The sequence below is a fragment of the Sprattus sprattus genome (assembly GCF_963457725.1).
Source record: "Sprattus sprattus genome assembly, chromosome: 20".
Classification (NCBI taxonomy): Eukaryota; Metazoa; Chordata; class Actinopteri; order Clupeiformes; family Clupeidae; genus Sprattus; species Sprattus sprattus.
The window spans coordinates 27,279,121-27,304,462 of NC_137918.1; the positions used below are offsets into that span (position 1 = coordinate 27,279,121).

The 25,342-nt window shown below is 43.1% G+C and overlaps 2 protein-coding genes across 2 annotated transcripts; one reads left to right on the forward strand and one right to left on the reverse strand.

The window, feature by feature from the left end:
- Positions 1 to 1,413: 1,413 nt before the first annotated feature.
- Positions 1,414 to 5,194, forward strand: LOC308381741 (E3 ubiquitin/ISG15 ligase TRIM25-like; the record flags this gene model as incomplete). The annotated part of the gene is made up of 5 exons (XM_080859309.1): positions 1,414 to 1,986; positions 3,077 to 3,233; positions 3,545 to 3,604; positions 4,233 to 4,421; positions 5,181 to 5,194. 5 exons carry the CDS (start codon positions 1,414 to 1,416, stop codon positions 5,192 to 5,194), a joined length of 993 nt encoding a protein of 330 aa, XP_080715435.1.
- Positions 5,195 to 6,687: 1,493 nt separating this feature from the next.
- LOC308381742 (glutathione S-transferase theta-3-like) lies at positions 6,688 to 13,770 on the reverse strand (the record flags this gene model as incomplete). Its single annotated transcript, XM_080859310.1, has 6 exons — positions 6,688 to 6,750; positions 7,441 to 7,578; positions 9,784 to 9,960; positions 11,389 to 11,539; positions 12,643 to 12,730; positions 13,659 to 13,770. 6 exons carry the CDS (start codon positions 13,768 to 13,770, stop codon positions 6,688 to 6,690), a joined length of 729 nt encoding a protein of 242 aa, XP_080715436.1.
- Between the last annotated feature and the right edge of the window lie 11,572 nt (positions 13,771 to 25,342).

Consider the following 25,342-nt stretch of genomic DNA (forward strand, 5'->3'; position numbering starts at 1 on the left):
CTCCTTCGTCAAGCACGTCCTCCGAGCATCAACTACACCTCCTTCGTCAAGCACGTCCTGGCCGTCTGAGTATCAACTACACCTCCTTCGTCAAGCACGTCCTGGCCGTCTGAGTATCAACTACACCTCCTTCGTCAAGCACGTCCTCGCAGTCTGAGCACCAACACCGGGGCTCCAGTGGCAAGGACCCACCTTGTGAGTGTGTGTGTGTGTGTGTGTGTGTGTGTGTGTGTGGACCCACCTTGGGGAAACGGCATCATTACAGATCATCCACAGTCCACAGACCCAGAGGTGAAGAGGATGCAGTAGAACATGTCTGTGTGATGAATGATGTCTGTGTGTGTGTGTGTGTCTGTCTGTGTTAACTGTTGAATGAACGTCTAATCTGTGGCTTGTTCCCCACTGTGATTCCGCCACTACAATCATCTTTACAAGAATTGTCAATGGTTCATTTTAGTCTTTGTAAAAATAAACAGCACCTGGAGAACTCAGAATGTTTTCATTTCTTTTTCAAATCAACCTCTCTTGCCTCAATGTTTTTCAACCTCTTAGTAAGTCTCAGCATTATAAGAAACATCATAATAAGACAGAAATGACCAATGAAAATGAGAATAGTTTTTATTTGATGCAAAGCCTGCCTGTTCTCTGAAGCTCTGAGAACTTTTCAATGACTTCCATTTCAGTTAATGGCTATGACATTAAACACCATATAAGGAGCTGATTCACTTGCATTTAAAAGAGGAAGTTAATGATTTAGTGTTTTATTAATTTAACTATTGGTGTTACATATGTATTGCTAGATCGCCTCTGACAATGTAATCAATTATCAAATAAAGTGACACTTGGTTAGCCTACTTGTGATTTTCAATGAATTATTAATATTATATGTATATTATAATTATCAAATATCTCAGAATAAATTGAATTCAGCTTTCATAGCACTTTAGTAGATGACGAAACCCATTGTGTGATTCATTGGGATGTGCATGTGGGCTATAGCGGTTCACGTTGCTGGGCTCAAACGGAACAGCGGGCTGTCGGAACATTATTGTGGAACCGTCCTCCAGTGGTTGTTGTGAAATGAATACGGGCTGAATCGCCACTATGGCGCTCTACTTAGTGCTCCGCTGTCTGCCCTGGATATATGCTATAGAACGGGGTTGCAAATACATACTACTTTTACAAATATAAAATATATCTTTTTTTAAAGTTTTGCCGTGTGCCCTTACAGTTGTCTTCTTAATCAGTTTAGAACTACACTAGTGTTCTAATACATGACATCAATGACGACGTTTGAACAAACACGCCCACCCACCCAACCAACTAGGAAGTTGTTTCAAAGCTACGCACCGATTTCAGGCGAAACGAAACTCCGTGAAAACCTGTGAAGGCGTTACACAGCACAAACGAAGAATGGCAGAAGCGGCTCCAAATAACTACGAACTTTATAGGTGTCCGATTTGTTTGGATCTTCTTAGGGATCCAGTGACTACTAATTGTGGACACAGTAACTGTATGGGCTGCATTACGAGCTACTGGGATAGGGAAGATCACAAGGGAGTCTACAGCTGCCCCCAGTGCAGACAGACGTTCACCTCAAGACCCGTTTTGAACATAAATAATAGTGTTGCTGAACTTATGGAACAGATCAAGAAGACCAGAATCCGGGCTGCTCCTCCTGTTCCATGTACTGCTGGAGATGTCGAGCGTGACGTCTGCACTGGGAGAAAACTCAAAGCTTGTCTGGAATGTCTGGTTTCATATTGTGGAACTCGCTACAAAGCTCACAATGAACTTAACCCTGGACGAAAACACAAGATGGGGGATGCCACTGGCCAGCTACAGGAGAGGATCTGCACCCAACATGAGAAACCTCTGGAGATATTTTGTCGTGCAGATCTAAGTCGTGTTTGTACGATCTGTCGGGTGGATGAACACAAACGCCATGACACGGTGTCAGCCTTTGCAGGGAGGAGACAGAAACAGGTAAGGACAGGAGTTCTTAATTTGTATTCAATTTAGATATTGTTACATTTTTAGATAGATTTTTAGATTCAACTTTATTGTCATTGCACAGAGTACAAGTACTGAATGCAGTTAGCATCTCACCAGAAGTGCAAATAGCAGAAGAGTGCAGAGTATTGTGCATATGTATAGAGGTAATATAAAAATAGATGGGATATATACAGTACGATATAAGATATATGGGGTATGAGCAGTAGTAGCCTAACATTAGCAGCAATAGTGGTCATTAGTGCAGATCTGATATAGGTATATGCAAAGTGCAGATTAAGTACAGGTGAAGGTAGCAATAGAAGTTCTGAATGAGGTAAGAGGCATGATAAGATATAAGTACAATGAATATGAGGTAAGAGGCATGATATGATATAAGTACAATGAATATAAGATAAGAGGCATGATATGATATAACTTCAATGAATATGAGATAAGAGGCCTGACATGATATAAATACAATGAATAGGGACAATTTTAAACTATTTTAAATAAGTAGATATAGCTATGAATACACTATAGGTGAGAATTGTACAGTAGTTATGATCAAGTTAGTGCAAATGTTCAGTGGCTGGAGGGAGGTGTGTGGCGGTCAGGCCAGGGTAGGGGGAGGGAAATACAGTCATTGGAGGAAGGACTGAGAGGGGGGTAGCCAGGGGGGCTAACACTGTGGTGTAGTGTTCAGCAGGGTGACAGCTGCAGGGAAGAAGCTGTTCCTGAGCCTGCTGGTCCGGGAACGGCGGGCCCTGTAGCGCCTCCCTGAGGGGAGGAGGGCGAACAGTCTGGGATGTTTCCAGAAAGAAGCTTGTTCTAATCTTTATCTAACTTAAGTGACTCGTGTTCACTGTAATAGTTTTTTTATAATTCACAAAAGGTTTCCTGATCAACTGTATCAACTGAATTTACTCATTAAATACAGATTGTACATTTAAACTTACAACTTACTTAATACTTGGATACTTTATTCAGAGAATGTAGCTAATCGCTTACTCTCTTCCTCTCCATCTCTGTCATCTCTTCCTCCTCTCTCTCTTTCTCTCCATCTCTGTGTGTCTGTATTTAGACTTTCCAGTTGGTCAGTGAGGCACCTGAGTCTAAAGACCTATCCTGCATCTCTGTGAAGCAAGGCCTCTCTTTTGAGGCTGTGAAGAAATCTGTCTCCTCACTAAAGACGCAGCTGAAGAATTTCTTCAAGGAGGAAGCCATGATATCTGCATCAGGTAAATCACATTACCCACATATGTTTAGATATAATGTTAAGATATAATGACTTACTATACTTTCCCTCTGCATTGTACTGATAAGCTAAATGTGATGGTGAATTCATGTCGGTCAAGCTGAGATACTCTGCAGGCGTCTCCATGTTTACTTGTCTTAAGAGGGTCTTTAAGATTGAAGAAGTTCGAGACTCATAATGTCCCTCAACAAGAGAACAAATATTTACTGCCTTCATAAAAACAGAAGGTTGATGCAATGTTGACATATACACCAGTCAGTGTTGTTTCTAATATGATTCTTTCTTTCTCAATAGTGACAGAAGTCCAGGCTATTTTGCCTCCTGAACCTACAACCAGAGAGGATTTCCTACAATGTGAGTTTGACACAAACACATTTTATTCAGTTTACTTTATTCCAAATCACAAGTCAAGTTTCAGTAGCAGTCACATGGTCCTACATGTTGAAGCAGTTCAACATTTCATTATGGCTGTTGTAGTTCATGGGTAGAGGAGACAGTGTCTTTTCCAGTGTCTATTTCCATTTTCCTAAACAGAACTTTGAGAGGAGTTTGCCACGCCCCTCTCACATCAATCACCCACACTTCATTAAAACTTAGTTCTCCTCATCAGCACACACACACACACACACACACACACACACACACTCAGACATAACCATACTCACTTTTGAACTTTTGAATACAGACATTCACACATGCACACCTGTACAAACATGTACAGTATCACACACATACATAAACAAATCTCACTTATATGTGAAACATTCCCTCACAGAAGAAATCACTGAAATAAATCTCATCCTCCACATGCACGGAATCATATAAAATACCAACAGCCAGACACACACAGATACCTAACACACACACACACACACACACACACACACACACACACACACACACACACACACACACACACACACACACACACACACCTAACACATATAAATACCTAAGTTTGTCCTGTCTTCTCCTCCATCAGACTCCTGCCACTTCACACTGGATCCAAACACAGCACACAGAAACCTCCATCTGTCTGAGGGGAACAGGAGGGTGGAGAGCAGAGCTGAGGTCCAGTCATATCTTAACCATCCAGAGAGATTTGATAGGCATCCTCAGGTGCTTTGTAGTGAGGGTGTGTCTGGACGCTGCTACTGGGAGGTTGAGTGGAGTGGGGAGATGGGGGTTATAATATCAGTCTCATATAAAGCAATGAGCAGGAAAGGAAACGCTAGGAGGTGTATGTTTGGAGCTAATGATATGTCCTGGAGTCTGGGCCTCACCAGCAGCAACTTCTCTTTCAGCCACAATGAGAGCTGGGGTGATCTCCCTCTAGTGGTCAGCTCCAGAATAGGAGTGTATGTGGATCACAAGGCAGGAACTCTGGCCTTCTACAGCATCTCTGACACAATGACCCTCCTCCTACATAGAGTCCAGACCACATTCCCTTACACACTCTACCCTGGGTTTGGGGTGTATGGTTCTGGATCAGTGAAGCTGTTGTGACTAACATATTTAGATGCTGTTAGCACATAAATCTCACACATCACATCATTTAACACATCACTCACACGTAAGGATCTAGCAGCTGGGCCTGAGAATCTTTGATCTTGGAGACAGCAACAGACTGAAGCCATTCCCCCATCTCTTGACCCCAGCTATTACCATATCTGTACCTCTAGACCTCTGCTGTAACACATGCAGTATCACCACAGCAGACATCAGACATTGTGTGTGAAAGGTTTTGATGAGCTCTGTGTTGCGTAACCTCACTCTCCCAAGTGTTTAGTCCCTCTGTTATTGCATACATGTTCTGATATCTGGTTTTATATGACAACCACAATATTATGTACCATGGCAGTAAATCTGAATGAGGCTTTATTCATCCAAGAATTGACCCCCAATGAAATGTGTTCCTCTGTTTCTTTAGTAATACCATTGTAATGAAACCAGTATGTTTTAAAATGTGTCTGGTGCAAAATGGTGAATAAAGAGTTATAAACTGGCATTCAATGTGCCCTAATATATTCTTTTTCTTGGTGTGTGTGAGTGATTTATTTCAGAAGTATTTTTGTTGTATTGAAATCCTCGATGGCAATGAATAAATTAAATGCTTTGACGAATAAAAAAATCTGTTATCTCTGGCAGCTGCAGGGTTGGAAAAAGCCAGTCCAATCTTTTTATTGATCCCAGATAACATGATTGGATGGACTCCCAGCTCTACCTGTGCACACTCTGCCTGTAAGAGGGGGTTCACTTTTTAATCAGGAAATACATGCCGCTGGCACGAGCAGGGACACGAGGAGGGACATTAGGAGGGACATGCCACTGGCAGGAGGAGGGACATGCCACTGGCACGAGCAGGGACATGAGGAGGGACATGCCACTGGCACGAGGAGGGACATGAGGAGGGACATGCCACTGGCACGAGGAGGGACATGAGGAGGGACATGCCACTGGCACGAGGAGGGACATGAGGAGGGACATGAGGAGGGACATGCCACTGGCACGAGGAGGGACATGAGGAGGGACATGCCACTGGCACGAGGAGGGACATGAGGAGGGACATGCCTCGAGTTGGTAAGGAGTTGCTAATCAACAAATTGGCCCCCAATGAAATGTGTTCCTTGTTTTCTTCATTAATACCATTGTCCTCTTTTCCTTAATTAATACCATTGTAATGAGACCAATATGTTTTGAAATGTTTCAAATCACAAGTCAAGTTTCAGTAGCAATCCCATTCAGAATGGCCCTACATGTCTAAGCAGTTCAACATTTCATTATGGCTGTTATAGTTCATGGGTAGAGGAAACAGTGTCACTTCCAGACCATCATGCTGCAAAGTCTATGTACCCCAGCCTGCGTGTGTGTGTCCTAAAATGGCGTTCTGATCGGAAGTCTATGTACCTCCAGCCTGTGTGTGTGTCCTAAAATGGCGTTCTGATCGGAAGTCTATGTACCTCCACCTTGTGTGTGTGAGTCCTAAAATGGCGTTCTGAATGGAAGTCTATGTACCTCCAGCCTGTGTGCGTGTCTTAAACCCTAGTGTTTGTGTGTCTGTGTGTGTGTTTGTGTGTGTAAGTATTTGTGTGTGCATGTGTGTCTGGGTGTGTGTGTGCACTGTTATGTATTTACCAAAGCCTACCCCTTTAAATGCACCTTTCATGTAATGATATATGTGGAGGCAAATCCAGCCAGTAACTGTTTTAATTAGCATAGTGTGAAGAATAACAGAATTAACACAGTGTTAGAATACAGTTACAGAACTAATAAAAGAGGACATATAAGTAGACAATCAATACAATGACAATTAATGAGTTCAATAAAAAACAAGAAACAAAAACAATATTAGCAATTCTATAACCCAAAAAGCATGAGGGCGTTGCCATGGTGTTGCCATGGTGTTGCCATGGTGTTGCCATGTATGGAGACCATCATCAGTTGAAGAGTTTCTTGAGCCGGGGCTTCAGGAAGTCCAGCATGCCGTTGTCTTTCAAGACCTGCGTTAGAGCGTGAGTGTTCATGAGGACCTGATGAGCACACACACACACACACACACACACACACACAGAGACACACACATACACACACACACACACACACACACACAGAGACACACACATACACACACACACACACAAACAGACACACACAGAGACACACACATACACACACACACACACAAACAGACACACACACACACACACACACACACACACACACACACACATACACATACACACACAGAGAGACACACACATACACACACACACGGAGACACACACACACACGGAGACACACACACACACACACAGAGACACACACATACACACACACACAGAGACACACACACACACACACACACACGGAGACACACACACACACACACACACACACACACACACATACACATACACACACACAGAGACACACACATACACACACACAAACAGAGACACACACAGACACACACACACACACACACACACACACACACACACACACAGAAACACACACACACACGGAGACACACACACACACACACACACACACACACACACACACACACATACACATACACACACAGAGACACACACATACACACACACAAACAGAGACACACACAGACACACAGACACACACACAGACACACACACAGACACACACACACACACACACACACACTTTACCTGCGGTAGGGCGTGAGCGTTCATGAGGACCTGATGAGCCTCGTCAAACAGAGACTCACCAATCTCCCGCTTCACCCTGTCTCTCCATGCCGACAGGACGGGCCGTCCCTCAAACACATCAAAGCCTGTGCCAACTGGCTGCTCACAAACAAACAAACAAACACACACAAAAACAAACAAACAAACACACAAAAGAAAGAATTAACAAAGAACAGGACTAACTATTTTATCCACCAACATAGCACGGCACCATGCGTCTGACTGATAAGCAGATATTTGAAACACAAGGATAAAATCTAATTTCAATTGGAGTATATCACTTGTATTCCATAGAGAATATATCACTTAGAGAGTTTATCACTCACTTAAGTCCTGAAGTTAAAGCTCCATTCTGTCAAAACCTTTAAATGGCGACGGTGGCGTAAGGTAGTTACAAAGGGCACAAGTGCAGGCTTTTATGATGGGCCCTAGTGAACACTGATTAATATTGTAGTGTTCCCTTCTTCTGCCTGCGTCAAAAAAAAAACGCTAATCAAACATGTTTGTTTTCGATATAATAGTGTTTAATTAATCAACCTTATATATTTCAGAAGTGACGGGTGTGTGCACAATGAATGAAGTCTTGTTTGACTCTCAGCGGGATCATTTCTGACAGTAGAAATAGTTAGAAAAGTAATAATAATAAAATGCTGACACACCACTGAGGGCTGCGATACTGATCCAAGCTGAACTGCTGCACTGCTGCTAGACTCCTTGAGCTGGAGACTGCGATACTGATCAAAGCTGGAGCTGGAGATGGTTTGTTAAAGGCCAAAATAATCTAATTTAGGCAGCTTTGCCACCTTCTCCTCCTGTTCTTTTCTCGCTTGCCTTTTCCTACTGCCACTTTTATGCTTAAAATGCATTGTTACGCTTGCAGGTGTGCTGTGCTCAATTCACTTGCTTGTCTTGACCTTTGAATTTGTTATATCGTATTGTATCGTATATTATTTATGTTAGCCAAAAATCAATTCTTTAGGGCAAGGAGCCCAGGGCATCTGTGTGTAAATATACTTGCCTCATTCATGTGCACTTATATGTGTATCTGTGTGTAAGCTATATGCATACATGTGCACTTTTATGTGTGTAAGCATACATGTCACGAATATATGCATACATGTGCATTTATATGTGTGTCTGTGTCTAAGCATACATGTCATGAATATATGCATACATGCGCATTTATGTGTGTATCTGTGTGTAAGCATGCATGTAACGAATATATGCATACATGTGCATTTATGTGTGTATATGTGTGTAAGCATACATGTAACGAATATATGCATACATGTGCATTTATATGTGTATATGTGTGTAAGCATACATGTAACGAATATATGCATATGTGTGCATTTCGGTTATAGAAAAATAAATAGTTGCACATATGTATAGTACATCAAGGAAACATTTGGTTCAGTTTTGGAGCTGCACTGGTCATGACATGGATTTAATTTAAATTCAGTTAAATGTGTCTGATTTGTTCCTGTAATAGTGTCTAATGTTTGGCAGCAGTGACGTGTGCATCTGAGACTTGAGACTAAGAGATTACCACAATGTGGCGTGAACCAAAACTGGCCTGCCACACACACACACTCAAACACACACACACACACACACACACACACTCTCTCTCACAAACACACACAGACACACACACACACACTCAAACACACACACACACACACACTCTCTCTCACAAACACACACACTCAAACACACACACACACACACACACACACACTCAAACACACACTCAAACACACACACACACACTCAAACACAGACACACACACACACACACTCAAACACACACGCACACAAACACACAAACACACACAAACACACACAAACACACACACACACACATACACACACATACACATGTGCCTCTCTACCTTCAAGAAGCTCTTGAAGACCCAACTCTTCAGAGAGCACCTCCCTTCCTAACTGGCACCTTGGCTTAACTTGCACTTAAGCAGTGACAGGCCCGCACTTCTTTTCTTTCTATGTCGTTTTCTATTTAAATTTTTTTGAAATAAGCAGTATTTATTGTTACACCAGGTTTTATTGCTCTTAGCTTGATTGTTCTCTCCCTTGTACGTCGCTTTGGACAAAAGCATCTGCTAAATGACTAAATGTAAATGTAAATGTGCGTGTGTGAGTGTATGTGTGTGTGTGTGTGTGTGTATGTGGGTGTGTGTGTGTGTGTGTGTGTGTGTGTGTGTGTGTGTGTGTGTGTGTGTGTGTGTGTGTGTGTGTGTGTGTGTGTGTGTGTGTGACTCATCTGAGAGCTGAGAGACTTGCCTGCATCAGTTCCACGAGGGCAACCAGGTCGGCTAGGGAGATGTCCTGCCCTGTGATGAAGGACCTCTTCTGGAGGAATTTCTCTTCAAATACGGTCAGCGAGCTGCTCAGATCCTCCACCGCCGAGTCCATCCTCTCCTGCTCTACTGGGGCTCCAGTGAGGATGGGCACCATCGCCTGCGAATGGGGGGATAGAGAGAGAGAGAGAGAGAGAGAGAGAGGGAGAGAGGGAGAGAGAGAGAGAGATGGAGAGAGAGGGAGATATACTGTAGTTGATTTATTTATTTAGGCCTCGGAAGACACATTGAGGAATAAGATCCTCATTTTCAATGGTGCAGAGGGTACAATGAGAGTTAATACATTGGATAAAAATGATTTAAAAAAAAATATATAATATAAATATGCATATAAAATAGTACAGGAGTTCAAGGGAACAATCATAAATAACAATTTTGAATGGTACACAGCATCCAGGGTTTTTAGGGTGCTGTGGGATGCATTCCCATAGATTACATCACCATAATCTGAAAACTGCTATAAAAACAGACTCAACAATGCGTTTTCTTGCTGGAAAAGTAAAACAGCACCTATTTCTGTATAAAAAACCCAATTTTATTCTTAGCTTATTAGTGAGTTGATTCACATGTGCTTTAAAATCAAGCTTCAAGCCTTGGGGTACCCCCTTGACAATATCTATAAAAGGCGATATTATTTTGCCCACCTTTACACATTGGGAGCGACCAGTGAGATAACTTTTAAACCACTGTAGGCTCATATGGTCAAAGCCGCTAAGTGACAATTTGTGTAAAAGCAGATGGTGGTCAACAGTGTCAAAGGCCTTTGAGAGGTCCACAAATAGTGCGGCACAATATTGCTTGATATAGGGAGAGAGAGAGAGAGAGAGGGACAGAGAGAGGGAGAGAGAGAGGGAGAGAGAAAGAGGGAGAGGGAGAGCGGGAGAGAGAGAGAAGGGGAGAGAAGGAGAGAGAAAGAGAGAGAGGGAGAAAGAGAGAGGGAAAGAGAGGGGGATAAAATGAGAGAGAGAGAGAGAAAGAGAGAGAGGGAGAGAGAGGGAGGACATGAGCAGATGCATCAGAAGTTTGGTGGAAATAAGGTTAGGGTGAAGGAGAGGGCCTAGGCCACGCCCCCTAACCCTTATGCACAGTGTCTGAGTTGAATACGTTATAAACAGGTTTAGTCTGTGATATCTTAGTGCTGAGGTGAAGAGTATTAGTCTTGAATCCCTAACAGGACAGAAGCACAGAATGCTGAATACTTGCTGAAGCAAATTACCTTGTTCACATTCTTTCTCTGAACCAGAAGATCTTTGAGCCGCTCTCTCTGAACCAGAAGATCTTTGAGCCGCTCTCTCTGACCTTGTTCACATTCTTACCCTGAACCAGAATATCTTTGAGCCGCTCTCTCTGACCTTGTTCACATTCTTACCCTGAACCAGAAGATCTTTGAGCCGCTCTCTCTGACCTTGTTCACATTCTTACCCTGAACCAGAATGTCTTTGAGCCGCTCTCTCTGACCTTGTTCACATTCTTACCCTGAACCAGAAGATCTTTGAGCCACTCTCTCTGACCTTGTTCACATTCTTACCCTGAACCAGAAGATCTTTGAGCCGCTCTCTCTGACAGCCTTGTGCTGCCAGGACAGGTACTCATTCACTCGAGCTTTCTTCTGCAGATCTGATGGGTACCAGTGGTCTGAAGTGCCGAACTTCTCAGCCAGATACATCAGGATGGCGATGCTGAAACAGTCACAAAACCCTTAGGATATGTGTGCATTTAAACCCTAACCTAGTTACAAAACCCTTAGGATATGTGTGCATTTAAACCCTAACCTAGTTACAAAACCCTTAGGATATGTGTGCATTTGAACCCTAAGCTAGTTACAAAACCCTTAGGATATGTAGCATTTGAACCCTAAGCTAGTTACAAAACCCTTAGGATATGTAGCATTTGAACCCTAAGCTAGTTACAAAACCCTTAGGATATGTAGCATTTGAACCCTAGCCCTTACCAAGTCACAAAACCCTTATGTGTGCATTTGAACCCTAAGTCACAAAACCCTTAGGATATGTTGCATATGTAGCATTTGTTTGTTTGTAGATGTTGTTAGATGTGAATTTTAGGGTTAGACATTTTAGACGATGTAACACTCTGTGTCCTGGGCCTTCTAAAGTGGACTAATGATGCCTTCCTCGTCTGCCACCCACACAAGAGGGAAACAGGGAGAGAACCGGCCAATTTCAAAAGTGTTTCCTTGGGATGAAGGCTGGTAACTCATTTTTATGGTATCACCCATATTAACATAAGACTGCCCGTAGAAACATCCTTTTTGAAATTCCACTGATTTAGCTAACTAGCTAGCATGGGGAGATACCGGCCAAACCTTACATTAGCTTGCTGGCCAAATCATGTGAAGTCTTGTAGTGTATTGGGTTTGGGTTAGAAAACTAGCTATTATTCAATCTGTGCAAGTGGGTCAGGTGTAGTTTTTAAGTGTGAAGGTAGAAAACTAGCTATTATTCAATCTGTGTTAATGGGTCATGTGTGAATGACATGTTTCTGCAGTGAGAGCCAAAGTGAATTTAGGAGGCGTGCTTGAGAGAGGGTATTGTCTCCGCTTTTATGTGTTATGTGAATCTTTCTGTAATACTCCTTCCACTTGCAAAATATTATTATTATCTTTGAAGTTATACATACTTTGCGTCATTGTTGTCAATGTTAACTCAAGAGTTTTTATACAACTTTGTAAGTGACTTTGGATAAAAGCATCTGCCTGAATACCTACATCTGAGCCGTAGCCTTAGGTCACCGTACCTCTCAGTGAAGGTCAATGGTGACGTACCTCTCAGTGAGTATGAAGTCTCCATCCTTCAGCACTGGAACCTTCCGTACGATGCTGATCTGGCCAAACTCCTCTCTGTATTGCTGACCTGGGGTAATACAGTGTGTGTGAGGAAATACAGTTTGGGTGAGAGGTGACAGTGACTTTAAGATTCCAGTACCGGTTTAAAAACAGCAGATATATATTCATGTAATCAGTAAGTCAGTACATCTAGCCAGGGTCTGTCTCACTGTTCATCTAGCCAGGGTCTGTCTCACTGTTCATCTAGCCAGGGTCTGTCTCACTGTTCATCTAGCCAGGGTCTGTCTCACTGTTCATCTAGCCAGAGTCTGTCTCACTGTTCATCTAGCCAGGGTCTGTCTCACTGCTCATCTAGCCAGGGTCTGTCTCACTGTTCATCTAGCCAGGGTCTGTCTCACTGTTCATCTAGCCAGGGTCTGTCTCACTGTTCATCTAGCCAGGGTCTGTCTCACTGTTCATCTAGCCAGGGTCTGTCTCACTGTTCATCTAGCCAGGGTCTGTCTCACTGTTCATCTAGCCAGGGTCTGTCTCACTGTTCATCTAGCCTGGGTCTGTCTCACTGTGTGACTCTCTCAGAAAAACATTGAACCCTGGGAAGGTTAATTTTGCACAATGAACAGGTTTCTCCCAATGGGGGAGTGAGTTCCCTCTCAATAGACTTATCCCTAACCCTCTCAATAGACTTATCCCTAACCCTCTCAAAAGACTTATCCCTAGCCCTCTCAATAGACTTATCCCTAACCCTCTCAATAGACTTATCCCTAACCCTCTCAATAGAAGTAATCACTCTTGTGACAATGGAGGGTGAAGCAAACATAACCAGATGATTTGGCAAATAGAACAAATTCTATTGTCTGAGTTTACAAAGAGTGACCGTTCATCTTAAACAGAAAAGCTGATAACTTTGTTTATTTAACATTGTCTGTAGCCAACAAGATCATGTCTAATCATTAAGGACATTAAAGACTCATTAAAGACAAAACAAATGCAGCTACCTGAGGCCAAATCCACCTTCTTATATTCAAACGGAATGTTTTCTTTCTTGGCGAAGATGTAGACGGCTCGACAGGGCTGGGAGTGAAGATCTAGGAACAGCTCCAGAGTCATGGTGATCACATGCACACACACACACACACTGAAACCTCTGCCTCTCCGGCTCCTGTTTATACTGGCAGGCAAGAACCCCTCCCCCTGAGGTCAGCCCCCCCCCCCTGAGGTCAATAGGTCATTTAACCAGTGAGAGGCGAGGCAGGGGCTGGGCAGACAGAGAGTGTCACACAAAACTTAAAAATCTCTTGGCGATATTATATGAAAGTTTTAAATGGACACCATACCAGCTAGGGTAAGGGTAAGGGTCCATGCCAGCTAGGGTTAGGGGTAAGGGTCCATACCAGCTAGGGTTAGGGTAAGGGTCCATACCAGCTAGGGTTAGGGTAAGGGTCCATACCAGCTAGGGTTAGGGGTAAGGGTCCATACCAGCTAGGGTTAGGGTAAGGGTCCATACCAGCGAAAGCAGCTGTTAACTAGTCCCTTGCTCTCCCTGTCAGGGGTGGACTTTGCCTAAAATCATTTGACGTTGAGAAAAACATCAACAGGCCAAAGTCCACAAACTCTTTCACCCTGCGTGAGCAACATGTGTGATCTACACCAGACTGATATATGGTCCATGGACTCTTTCACCGTGCATGAGCAACATGTGTGATGCAAGACCTGCAGGTGGACATGTGGGGCAGACTGGCCTTAAAGGTGTAGTCGGCAAGTCTTATCACATTCAGCTAATTGCTCCCCGCGGTCCTCTAACTGTAAGTGTGTGCACTCAAAATCATTTCTTTCATATACATTCCACAGAAGGGAGAGGTGTGATTTCATTGGCTGTTGAACTCAAATATCAACAGCATTCGCCAGAATAGTCTACTGTGTCTCAAGCAGTCTACTCTGGCAGGGGGACTGCCAATGGAAACTAGCCTTTTGGCTACAATTGGGTGCATTTACATTTTAATGTTTAATAATGTACACTGTCCCTCTTATCAAATAAACAAGTAAAAAAAAAAGCCTAATGTGATTTTTTTAAATGTTCAATATAGTGCAGGTTTCTGTTGGAGGGACCTATGAGCTCTTCTGAGGGTAAATCCAGATGCTCTCTCATGACAGACTTAGTTCATTTAAACATGTCTCCCATTTTATGAATCTTCTAAGACCCCATACATTCGTAGATTGTTTCTCCTTGTGAAATTTCCCAACTCTTCACATCTTTACTTGCTCAGATATTATTGCTACACTTCCGTTATCATCATCACTCTTTGCCTTCGTTTTCTCTCTTCCAGTTCTGCTCTAGTGACTCATTTTAGCTTTCTATGTACTATCACACTACTACACTAACCCTTTCTATGTACTATCACACTACTTTTGAAAAAGAAAATTTAGGGAGGATATGGAAAAGGGTTTAGGTTGGTCGCTGCTTCACTAACAAGCAGCTGCCATGACAGTCGATACCGGAAGTTGACTGTAGGGTTCTAAGGTCAGGACCATTCACATGAGGCTTTCGAAGACAAAACTGGCAACATTTGGTTCTTCCAGGGTGGGTGCTGGTGTGTGTGTGTGTGTGTGTGTGTGTGTTTGAGTGGGTTATGGAGGCTGGTGTGTGTGTGTGTGTGTGTGTGTGTTTAAGTGGGTTATGGAGGCTGGTGTGTGTGTGTGTGTGTGTGTGTGTTTGAGTGGGTTATGGAGGCTGGTGTGTGTGTGTGTGTGTGTGTGTGTGTGTGTGTGTGTGTGTGTGTGTGTGTGTGTGTATGTGTATGTGTTTGAGTGGGTTATGGAGGCTGGTTTGTGTGATTCCCCAACGCATCGACGCTGCTTTCGAAGACAAAACTGGCAACATATGGTTCTTCCAGGGTGGGTGCTGGTGTGCTTGTGTCGATGCTGGTTGGGAGGGCGGTGGTTTGTGTGGTGATTGGTTGGGTGGGTGTTGTGTGTGTTGGTTGGGTGTGTGTGTGTGTGTGTGTGTGTGTGGTGGTTGGGTGGGTGTGTGTGATGGTTGGGTGGGTGGGTTGTGTGCTGGTTGGTAGGGCGGTGGTTTGTGGTGATTGGTTGGGAGGGTGGTGTGTGTGTTGGTTGGGTGTGTGTGTGGTGGTTGGGTGGGTGGTTTGTGTGCTGGTTGGTAGGGCGGTGGTTTGTGGTGATTGGTTGGGAGGGTGGTGTGTGTGGTGGTTGGGTGGGTGTGTGAGGAGAGTTTGGTTTGGGTTGATTGATTCGTCATTTCCTGTTTGTTAGAAACGCTGCAACCTGCCGACCCCCCTTATCAACAAAACTGGGCTACAGACAGCGTATGTTGTACCGTGAAGGAGGGCCTTTACGGATCCCGGGTACAGCATACGGCGCGTGTTGCAACTGTCACCAGCCAATTGACCCTTCTGCAAACTCCGCCCCCCTTAGCAACGTGTGGTATATCAAGCATTCACGTTTCCCAGGTTCTCAGCATTAGTATGAATGGGGTGGCAACATGTTTTCAACCGTGTCAATTTCAGCTCTACCCAAAGAAATCATAAGCATTTTTTGGAAAAACGGCAAGATCTCAGATCGAAGCAGGCAAAAGGGTCTGCAATATGCTTATATAGGCTACAACCACGACATTACATGCCGTGTTTGTAGACAGACAAATGCTAAGGCTAACAGGTTCATTCCAGCTATGTTTATTTGTTCTATTATCTACACAGTCGCCGCTACGCAAACATGTAAGGCGGTAAAACTGAATCGTATTTTAAGCAAGGGTTTTCTCACGTTTTCGATGCAGTGGGCAGATTTTAGCGACATAGCTTCTTGGAACAAAGTAGGTGCTTCTGTTTACGTTGTTGACATTCAGCTGATGGGGGGGGGGGGGGGGGGTCGTCTACATTGTTTGATCCACAGCAGGCATTTCTCTCTCTGGGTCTTGGGTTTCGGGAGGGATAAAATGTTACCCCTCCCTCCAGTCTTTTTGGATATCGAGTGTCAGAATTACACACTTCATAAGCGCAACGTTTCATTTTCTCTTCTCGAGCAGACGTCTCTCTCATTGACTTCCATTCATCAAAATGGCTCGCTTGACTGAGGTCCCGAGCTTAGTAACTGTTTCTATGCTATGATTGATCAGTTACCGTTTTGGGGAGTGGTCGCGGAAGGGTCAATTGGGCACTGCTGTGTACCCTACGACCCTAAAGCTTACGACTGATATCTCCATATCTACACTACCAAACTAAATGATAAATGCCAGCATTACTCAACATATCTTCTCCCTTTCTCTTTCTCTCTCTCTCTCTCTCCTTTCATATCATATTGCTTATGCCTATAATAACACTGATAAAATAGCCATATTGCCTACTGTTCTGAATCTACTACCCAAATGTATCTCCCTACACTGCAAAAATGCTTTTCTAACCTAGTGTTATTACTCTTATATTGAGATGAAAAAATCTAGTTGGTCTTGTTTCTAGCTAAATTGTACTTACCTAGTGCTGTCTTGGTAAGGTTATTTTTGCCTATTTCAAGCAAATATTACTTATTTTAAGAAATCTTAACAAGCCAAATTTGCTTAACGCACTGGCAGCCAAATTTGCTTGTTTTAAGCAGATTTTACAAAAATAACCTTACCAAGACAGCACTAGGTAAGTACAATTTAGCTAGAAACAAGACCAACTAGATTTTTTTCATCTCAATATAAGAGTAATAACACTAGGTTAGAAAAGCATTTTTGCAGTGTATCTGTTTCTGAAATTGATGTCTTCTAACATAAATGTCTCTCTCCCTTGTAGCATGTTCCAATCGCTGATGGAAGTGGAAACATTGCTCCTCACCCCCACCACTCCTCATCTACGCACATGGACAGCTGAACTCTACCCACTAATTTTCTTTCCCTTTTCTTTCCCTACTAATCTAGACTATCTCCGCCATGGGACGCTGCTGTAGTCTCTCCACCTGGTCTACCTGGAGTAACCCTCGGACAATAGACCAAATCAGAATGTTGGTAAACAAAGGTTGCCAAGGTACTTCCGGGTGGCAAACTGTCATCTTGTCAACAGCTGAAGTAGTTCATTAACACAAATGTTATGGTGAAATCGTGTTGTGTTTGGGGTTGTAATGCCAAATGTACCCAGCCACGTAAAGGATGATTATTATAATTATTAAAGCACTATTTTGGCAAATTCTATATTTCAATCGTTAATTATCCTGAAAGCTGAGCTAACATAAAGTTATGTCAACTTCCTTCCCCTAGCAAATGTTAACAAGTTAGGATGTCTAAAGTTAATCAATCAACGCCATCAACTCGCCAAAATGTTACCTGCAGAATATGTCTCAAAAGCTTGTGTGAGTTTATACAAAAAGGATAATAGGAAATAACTTTGGGTAGCATATCGTGCTAGCTTGCTAGCGTGAAAGTGCTAGTCCCGTTGTTATAAATAAACAAACCACACACAGTTGCGTGATCTGCTTGGGTATGATACGGTTGCTTAATCTTTTTTTCATAATGCAGGTCGGCCAAAACCTGATTCTGGCCACACTGATTTTGCCCCATCACAACAACTGAAACCTGAGATTGCCAACAACCAACCCAACCACATCTGCTAAGAGATCATAAATCCTCAAAACTGATCATGTACAATAAAATGACAAAGTTTTCAATACTTTCAATAAGATTGATGGATAGGTACTTTATTTATATCTGTATGGACAAATTATTGTGTCCACACAAATAGCTGGAAAGCTACAAACAGTCCTGAAAATCGTTCATGTTAACTCTCTGAATAAACAATAGTGGGAGCAGCAGAAGGCCTCCCTTCTAGAATATACCACTTGATCACCCACTGGAAACATGCTAATGGAATGTTAACTTCAAACTGGACCACGCACTCACATAGCATACATGCACATATACATTTCTATTCTTATGGTGAAGGCCTAATGGAGTGTCCTAAATATGATAGCATACACACACGTAGATTTCTGCAAAAGCAGGTCCCAGCACATTAAGACCTACACACACACACACACTCACACACACACACACACACAATCAAACTCTTTATCTCCATAGCTCTTTGTTATCCCGAGACGGGAGAAGCTGAAAACCCCACTTGTGTTCACTCTGCTGTTTGTTTTGTGATAATGTAGTTTCACACGTCCACCAGCAGGCAGAGTCCCCATCCACCCTGCCCAGTGCTGCACACCCGGATCTTCCCATCAACCCTTTCCAGTCCTGCATGCCCTGTATCTTCCAGCATCTCCCCCTCGCCACCCCTTAGCAGGACTACTGGATGGCTTTTATCCTGGTATGTCTGCCTCCAGTCGTTACAGGACCACGTCCAGTCTCCACCTACATCCAGAAGTGCATAGACCAGAGCAGGAACCCCAGGACTATGTAACAGTGTGCATGAGAGTCTGTGTATGTGTGGGTTTGTTTGTGAGTATTTGTTTGTGAGTGTGAGTGTGTGTGTGAGAGTGTGTGTGTGGGTGTGTGTGTAAGACAGTGTATGTGGCACCTCGTGAAATGTGTAGTACACGGTGTGTGTGTTTGGCACCTTGTGAAATGTGTAGTACACAGAGTCGGGACTCTCTGAAACTGAAGAACCACAGTGGACAGCCCCCACGCTTCAGCTGAGGGGTAGAGGGGTAGAGCTGAGGGGTAGAGCTGAGGGGTAGAGCTGAGGGGTAGAGGGGTAGAGCTGAGGGGTAGAGCTGAGGGGTAGAGGGGTAGAGCTGAGGGGTAGAGCTGAGGGGTAGAACTGCAGTGCTCGGATCGACTGCTGGTACAGCACCCCCGTCTGCCACTCACGGGCCAGCGCCGAGCCGAGTGCGAGCTTGGAAGACGACGACGACGCGGCGGAGGATGGAGGGTGGTGGTGGTGGTGGTGGGGGTGCTGATGAGAGTGGTTGTCCCCGGCGACGGCGGCGGGATGGGCGCGCGGGTTGCTAGGCCACACGTGTCCTTCAGGCACGGGGCTCTAAGCTGTCCTTAAGCCCAAGCCAGCTGCCGTAGCCGTCCGACATGCCCCAGTGAGACCACCTCCTTTCAGTACTCTACCCCTCTACCCCTCAGCTGAAGCGTGGGGGCTGTCCACTGTGGTTCTTCAGTTTCAGATTTCCGTCTGTTTTAAACCACACAGGTTGGAGAGAGTTGGGGAGACACAGAAGAAGCGTCCCAGCAGCCATGTATTTCACAAGATTCCTTTTACATGGAGAAATATTACATTTTCATTCATCAAACAGATCTACAGGAGGGGGTTTCCTGTTTCAGACTGATCTGAAGCAGAACTTGCCTGGGTCTGCCTTACTATGACAGCCACTAATGACATCATTGATGGTGGCCTGCTCTGTCAAATTAGCCTCCAGTCTCTGCTTCTGAATGGGACCGCAGGTGAGCCATCAACGTTGAGAAACCAACAATTTTAAGATGAAGTTGTCCTTCCCATCAAATGGATTCCTGTTCTATACTATTTTCAAACATTTTCATGATAATTATTTTGCGATTTGGCAAGTGCACTTACAGATGGAAAAGCAACAGTGCAATACCAGCAGTGTACACCAGGGTGCAAAAGAGAGTACCAGTCTGGTGTTTCCCAATACCCCACCCTCTGCTCTTGTAGTATAGTTACAACCTAGTGTTTACCAGTGTCGTATGCCGTATATGTTTCATGTAGCCATAAAGTACCCATTACTGAGAAGTAAAAGCTATTTGACAGCAGGCAGAGAGCTGACCATTACTGGATCTCCGGAAGCTCTGGCATTGAGGAGGCATCATGAACAAGATTAAAGCCTGGACTGTAGCTGGAACAATAGCAACACCCCATAATTGCCTCAGATTGATGCTTCGATGGCACAGCAATTGCATCGTCAAAGAATATTAGGTTAGAAAATCAATAAGATTTACATCAATTCTGGTAAAAAACACGCCCACTTCTGGTATTCTATCCGAACATCGATACAGAGACAAATAATTTGATTGGGTCTTTTTACAGTCTTTTTACACCCCTTTTTTCCAGTTTTTGTAATTCAACATGCCATTTTGCATTGTGGACATTTTACTTATATTCCATAAAAGTGATTAAATTCAAAGGGGACATTCCATTTTGGTCATTTGATGGTTACATTGCAACAGTATTAAGCGGATATGTAGGCTGTAGGCAGTATAGAAACCATAGCTGAAAGCGTAGGTTTTGTAGACTTTTAAATTATAGAAAGTTGGTTCAAATGGTGAATAGATTAACTGTTGAACTGCAGATCTATATATGAAGATGTTTATCTCATTCCAATTTCAAGGAAAAACTATGGATTCCATTTTTGTTTGTTTTTTTATTTGTTTTTAAATATGATCATCATAACTGAGAATGGTATTATAGAAATAACTGAGACCAGTTAAAAAAAACTGCAACATCACAGCATGATGTTGGGCCAATCATTCAAACATAATTTTGATTTTTAAAGTGTATTTGTTTTTTCTTCACTGGCAAGTCCTGGAGGCCCTTGGTGACCTAGGACAAGGCATGCTTATCAATCCTCTATTTTCACTGGTGGTGGAAGCTCTCAAGGTGAAGGGTGCTGCAGTTGTGTAAACAGCCATCTGTGATGGAACAAGCTGTGAGGTGCAGCAATGCATGTACATTATAAACAAGCACTTCTTTGTCATTTGCCCGCCCTGTTTGACAACGTATGTCAGGATATGATGAGTGTGGCTATGTGTGCACTAGTGTCTCCTCATTTAAAGACCTGCAAACGGACCTTTTCTAGTTAGTTTATTGTTCTTTATTGTATCTGTCTCCAGGGAAAATTTGTGTGCGATACAGCTATGCTAGACTAAACGGTACATTTTTCCCTTTTTACTTTAGTGCGAATTGAAAAAGACTGGCAAACTGGCTGTTCCATACAAATGTGCACACTTGAAACATCTAGACTTTTCCGTAAGAGCCAAAATATTTAGTTTTCAGGCATAACAAGCTGATTCCACCAAAAGTGTAAGGCATCATGACCAGTACAACATTTTAACTATCTGGTGCATTTGGACATTTGGAGGAAGGTCTTTCACATTTGGACATCTGGAACAAGGATACATCGTGTATTTAGTTAATTCAGCAAAATCTTCAGAAGAGAGAAATTAGTTTGATGGAGTTTGAGGCTATGTGGAATGTCACAGGAGAAAATGAAACAAGGCTAAATGGTGAGTTTTTGAATTTCACAACCTTCAGATCAGTTTTCTAAGCAAGGGATATGACTGACAAGGAGTCTCCTTATGTGGAAATATTGGACAAGGTGTGTGGAGTTTGATACATAGTGTAACAAATATGTTAGCATCATGACCAAAAAAGACACTCATTGTCTTACATATACAATATGAAGAGATTATATTTTGCAAATGTTTTGACATATATGCAGGCTGGAATGGTTCTGCTTATACCATATATGCAACATTTAGCGATCCTGCCCCTATCATTGAAAGTGTAGGCCTATCGGCAATCTATTGCTCCTCCTGTGATTCCCGGATTTACCCTATTTTTTTCAGCCTGAATTTGTGAGGTTGAAAAATGGTGTAAGTCGGATATAGAAAGCAGTATTTCAGCCACCAAATATTTGTGAATTGAATTTTTGATACACTGGAATTTTGTTTTAAATCGATATATACAACCTTGATGAATTGCTGTGCAGAAAAATACACGGATTGGTGTTTCTGGGTTTTTATTCAGTCTTTGTCAATTTGCAGTGCAAAAAAAATGCAAGGATTTTATATGCTGTGTTTTTTCAATTTGTGTGAAATTGCCTTGCAGAAAAAGTCAACCTTTGGGACAGCGATAAAAAAAAGCTCCTTAACACATTCCAATTTCAAGGAAAAACTATGGATTCCATTTTTGTTTGTTTGTTTATTTGTTTTTAAATATGATCATCATAACTGAGAATGGTATTATAGAAATAACTGAGACCAGTTAAAAAAAACTACAACATCACAGCATGATGTTGGGCCAATCATTCAAACATAATTTTGATTTTTAAAGTGTATTTGTTTTTCTTCATTGGCAAGTCCTGGAGGCCCTTGGTGATCTAGGACAAGGCATGCTTATCAATCCTCTATTTAGCCAGGTAGCTCTCAAGGTGAAGGGCTCTGCAGTTGTGTAAACAGCCATCTGTGATGGCATCAGCTGTGAGGTGCAGCAGTGCATGCTCATTATAAACAAGCACTTCTCTCCTATGTGCACGCCCTGTTTGACAAGATATGTCAGGATATTGTCACAGGTGGGGGGCGCTGGGCCCTCCACTTAATCTAAACAACCACTCTACCGAGGAGCAAACCGTATCCCCCCCAAAGAGATGCCAGAACGCAAGGCACCAGGTTAAAAAGTTATTATTTTATTAAATATTTATAAAGGGCAGTAGGCAGTAACTCATGTCCTCCAAGAGTGAGAAGGGGGAGTCTAAGAGCCTCGGGGGCTGATGGCAAGAGGGAAGGGGGAGAGGGGCAGTCAGGGGCTAGTCTGTGTGTCGGCGGTGGTCCCCGGTGTCTCCTACAGGGCGTCTGGGCCAGTGGTGGTCGTCTCCTCCATCAGGGAGGCTGGGGCAGCGAGCAGCTAGTCATAGGTGGGTGACAGTTGCTCGTCTCCTCCAGCAGGGCATCCTGGGCTCTGGGAAGCTAGTGGGTGTGAGCCAGAAGTTAATAGGCATGCGCTCCCCCTGCATATGGCACAGGGCACTGGTGTAGCCAACCCAGGCTATGTGCAGCTGGCTATGCGGAACTGTCGTCTAAAGAGTCAACACTATAAACAGTGAAGGCATTTCGTGTAAACACTTTAAACAGGAACTCTCAATGTGGGCAATGCACACAACGTCACTCCAAACACAGTGAACTCGCATGATCAAGCTAAGTACAGTCCGAGTAGTAGTCTATGATCTACTGGATATGGCAACAAAGAAAAGCGAGGGTATAGCCACCGACCCAGGGAGCAACAGGAAGCGTCCTTGAAACAGGTACAGTTCAGATTGGTCGTTTAGCAGACGACTAGTCTGCAATCGTAGGCTACAAGTGACAGAGAGGTAGGCTTCTAAGCTGCACTGTGTTCGGGAAATATTCCGATATGCCAGTTCAACATATGCACCTCATTCAGCAGTTTGTTTGTCTGTCTGTCCATCGTTTTTCCTCGTTTTCGTCAGTCGTTTGGGATCTGGGCGCCATCTTCACAATTCCCTGAAGTATTTTGACAGCATTTAACAGTAAATTTCCATGATCCTAACTGTGTTGTTGCCAGTAAGCTCTGAGTAGGGCATACCCCTGATATGAATGTAGGTAAGGTAAGGTGAGGTAAGGCTCTGGGCTCTGTTAAGCGCCTAGAGGCAATTGTATTGTTATTGCGATATACAAATAAAATTGAATTGAATTGAATCCTGTATGGCTACATTCTTTACGTTGGACGTCATTAAACTGCCTTAACTGCATGTTGATAAACCAGCTTCTCATGACAGAGACTTTGCTCTTTGTGTCGATCGGGTGTTATTCACAGAAGGCAGAGAAAAAGCTTGCTAACACAAAATACATACAGAAGTCTCTAGTGGGGTAATGATTAAGTAATTATGTCTGCAAGAGTCTCATTTCCTGTTGGTGTTTCTGATGTTTTTGAGCAGGAAGTCGTTAAATAACTCTATTGCACGTGGAGAGAGAATGAACTTGCTCTGTGAAATAGTGTGCCCCATTTGTAGAATTTTCAGAGTAAAATGTGTAGCTAAGTAACAGCCAGTTAACACAAGTGAGTAACTCAAGATGTTCGATATGCTGAGACTAAAGCATATAAAAAGAAAGGGATACCATATAATCTAAAATGTGGCCTGGGTTCTTTTGCGGTAGAGGAGCATTTAGGCTAATTTAATTATGTGAATGTAATAACTGAATTCATTTTAAGAAGTAGTTGTATTCTGAACAGATACAATCATTGCCTCGTTAAGTTCTTATAACTCTGTAGAGGTGATCAAACCTGTTAAGCAAGTTATCCTGTTGAGATATCATTGTTTGTACTGGAACAATGCCAGCCTCAAACCTACATCTAGCTCATCTTGAGTTGTTTAATTAGAAGTATTAAAGTCCATGTTTATGTCCTCTTCACCCCCCCACCTAAGCCGTGTTTTCAGCCTTTTACATTTGACTGGTCACATAACCATGCTGCTCTTGGCTGGGATGAGGTGTGTTGAGTGTGAGGCAAATTAAAAACACAAAGTCCAGAGAAAGTGGAAGTTCACTAAACAGATTTTGTTTCATAGAAACAGAGGCAAGACACTTGGAACTAATAGCTGTAAAAGCATGAGTGATGGAAATGTTAATAGAATATAGACATTGAAGAGCAGTATTGTATGACGTGCTGTGAACAGGCTTCATCGATGATTGTGCAATCTTGTTTAATGATATCTGGTATTGCAGATGGCCAGAGGCCTCCAAAGTGAGGGAATGGAGTTGCATCATTGTTGGTTGAAAAAGAATGTTGTAAAGGATTGAAGAGGAAAGCACAGAATACATGGAATCACATGGGTGAGGTCATCTATAATTATGGCATAGAAAGGCATGGAGTTTGTCAGAAAGCTATGAAGAAAAAGCAAGGCTGAACCACGTCAAGACGACAGGTTGAAATAGAAAGGCTGATTGAAGAAAGGAGGCAGCTAATGAAGCAATGGAAATTAGCTG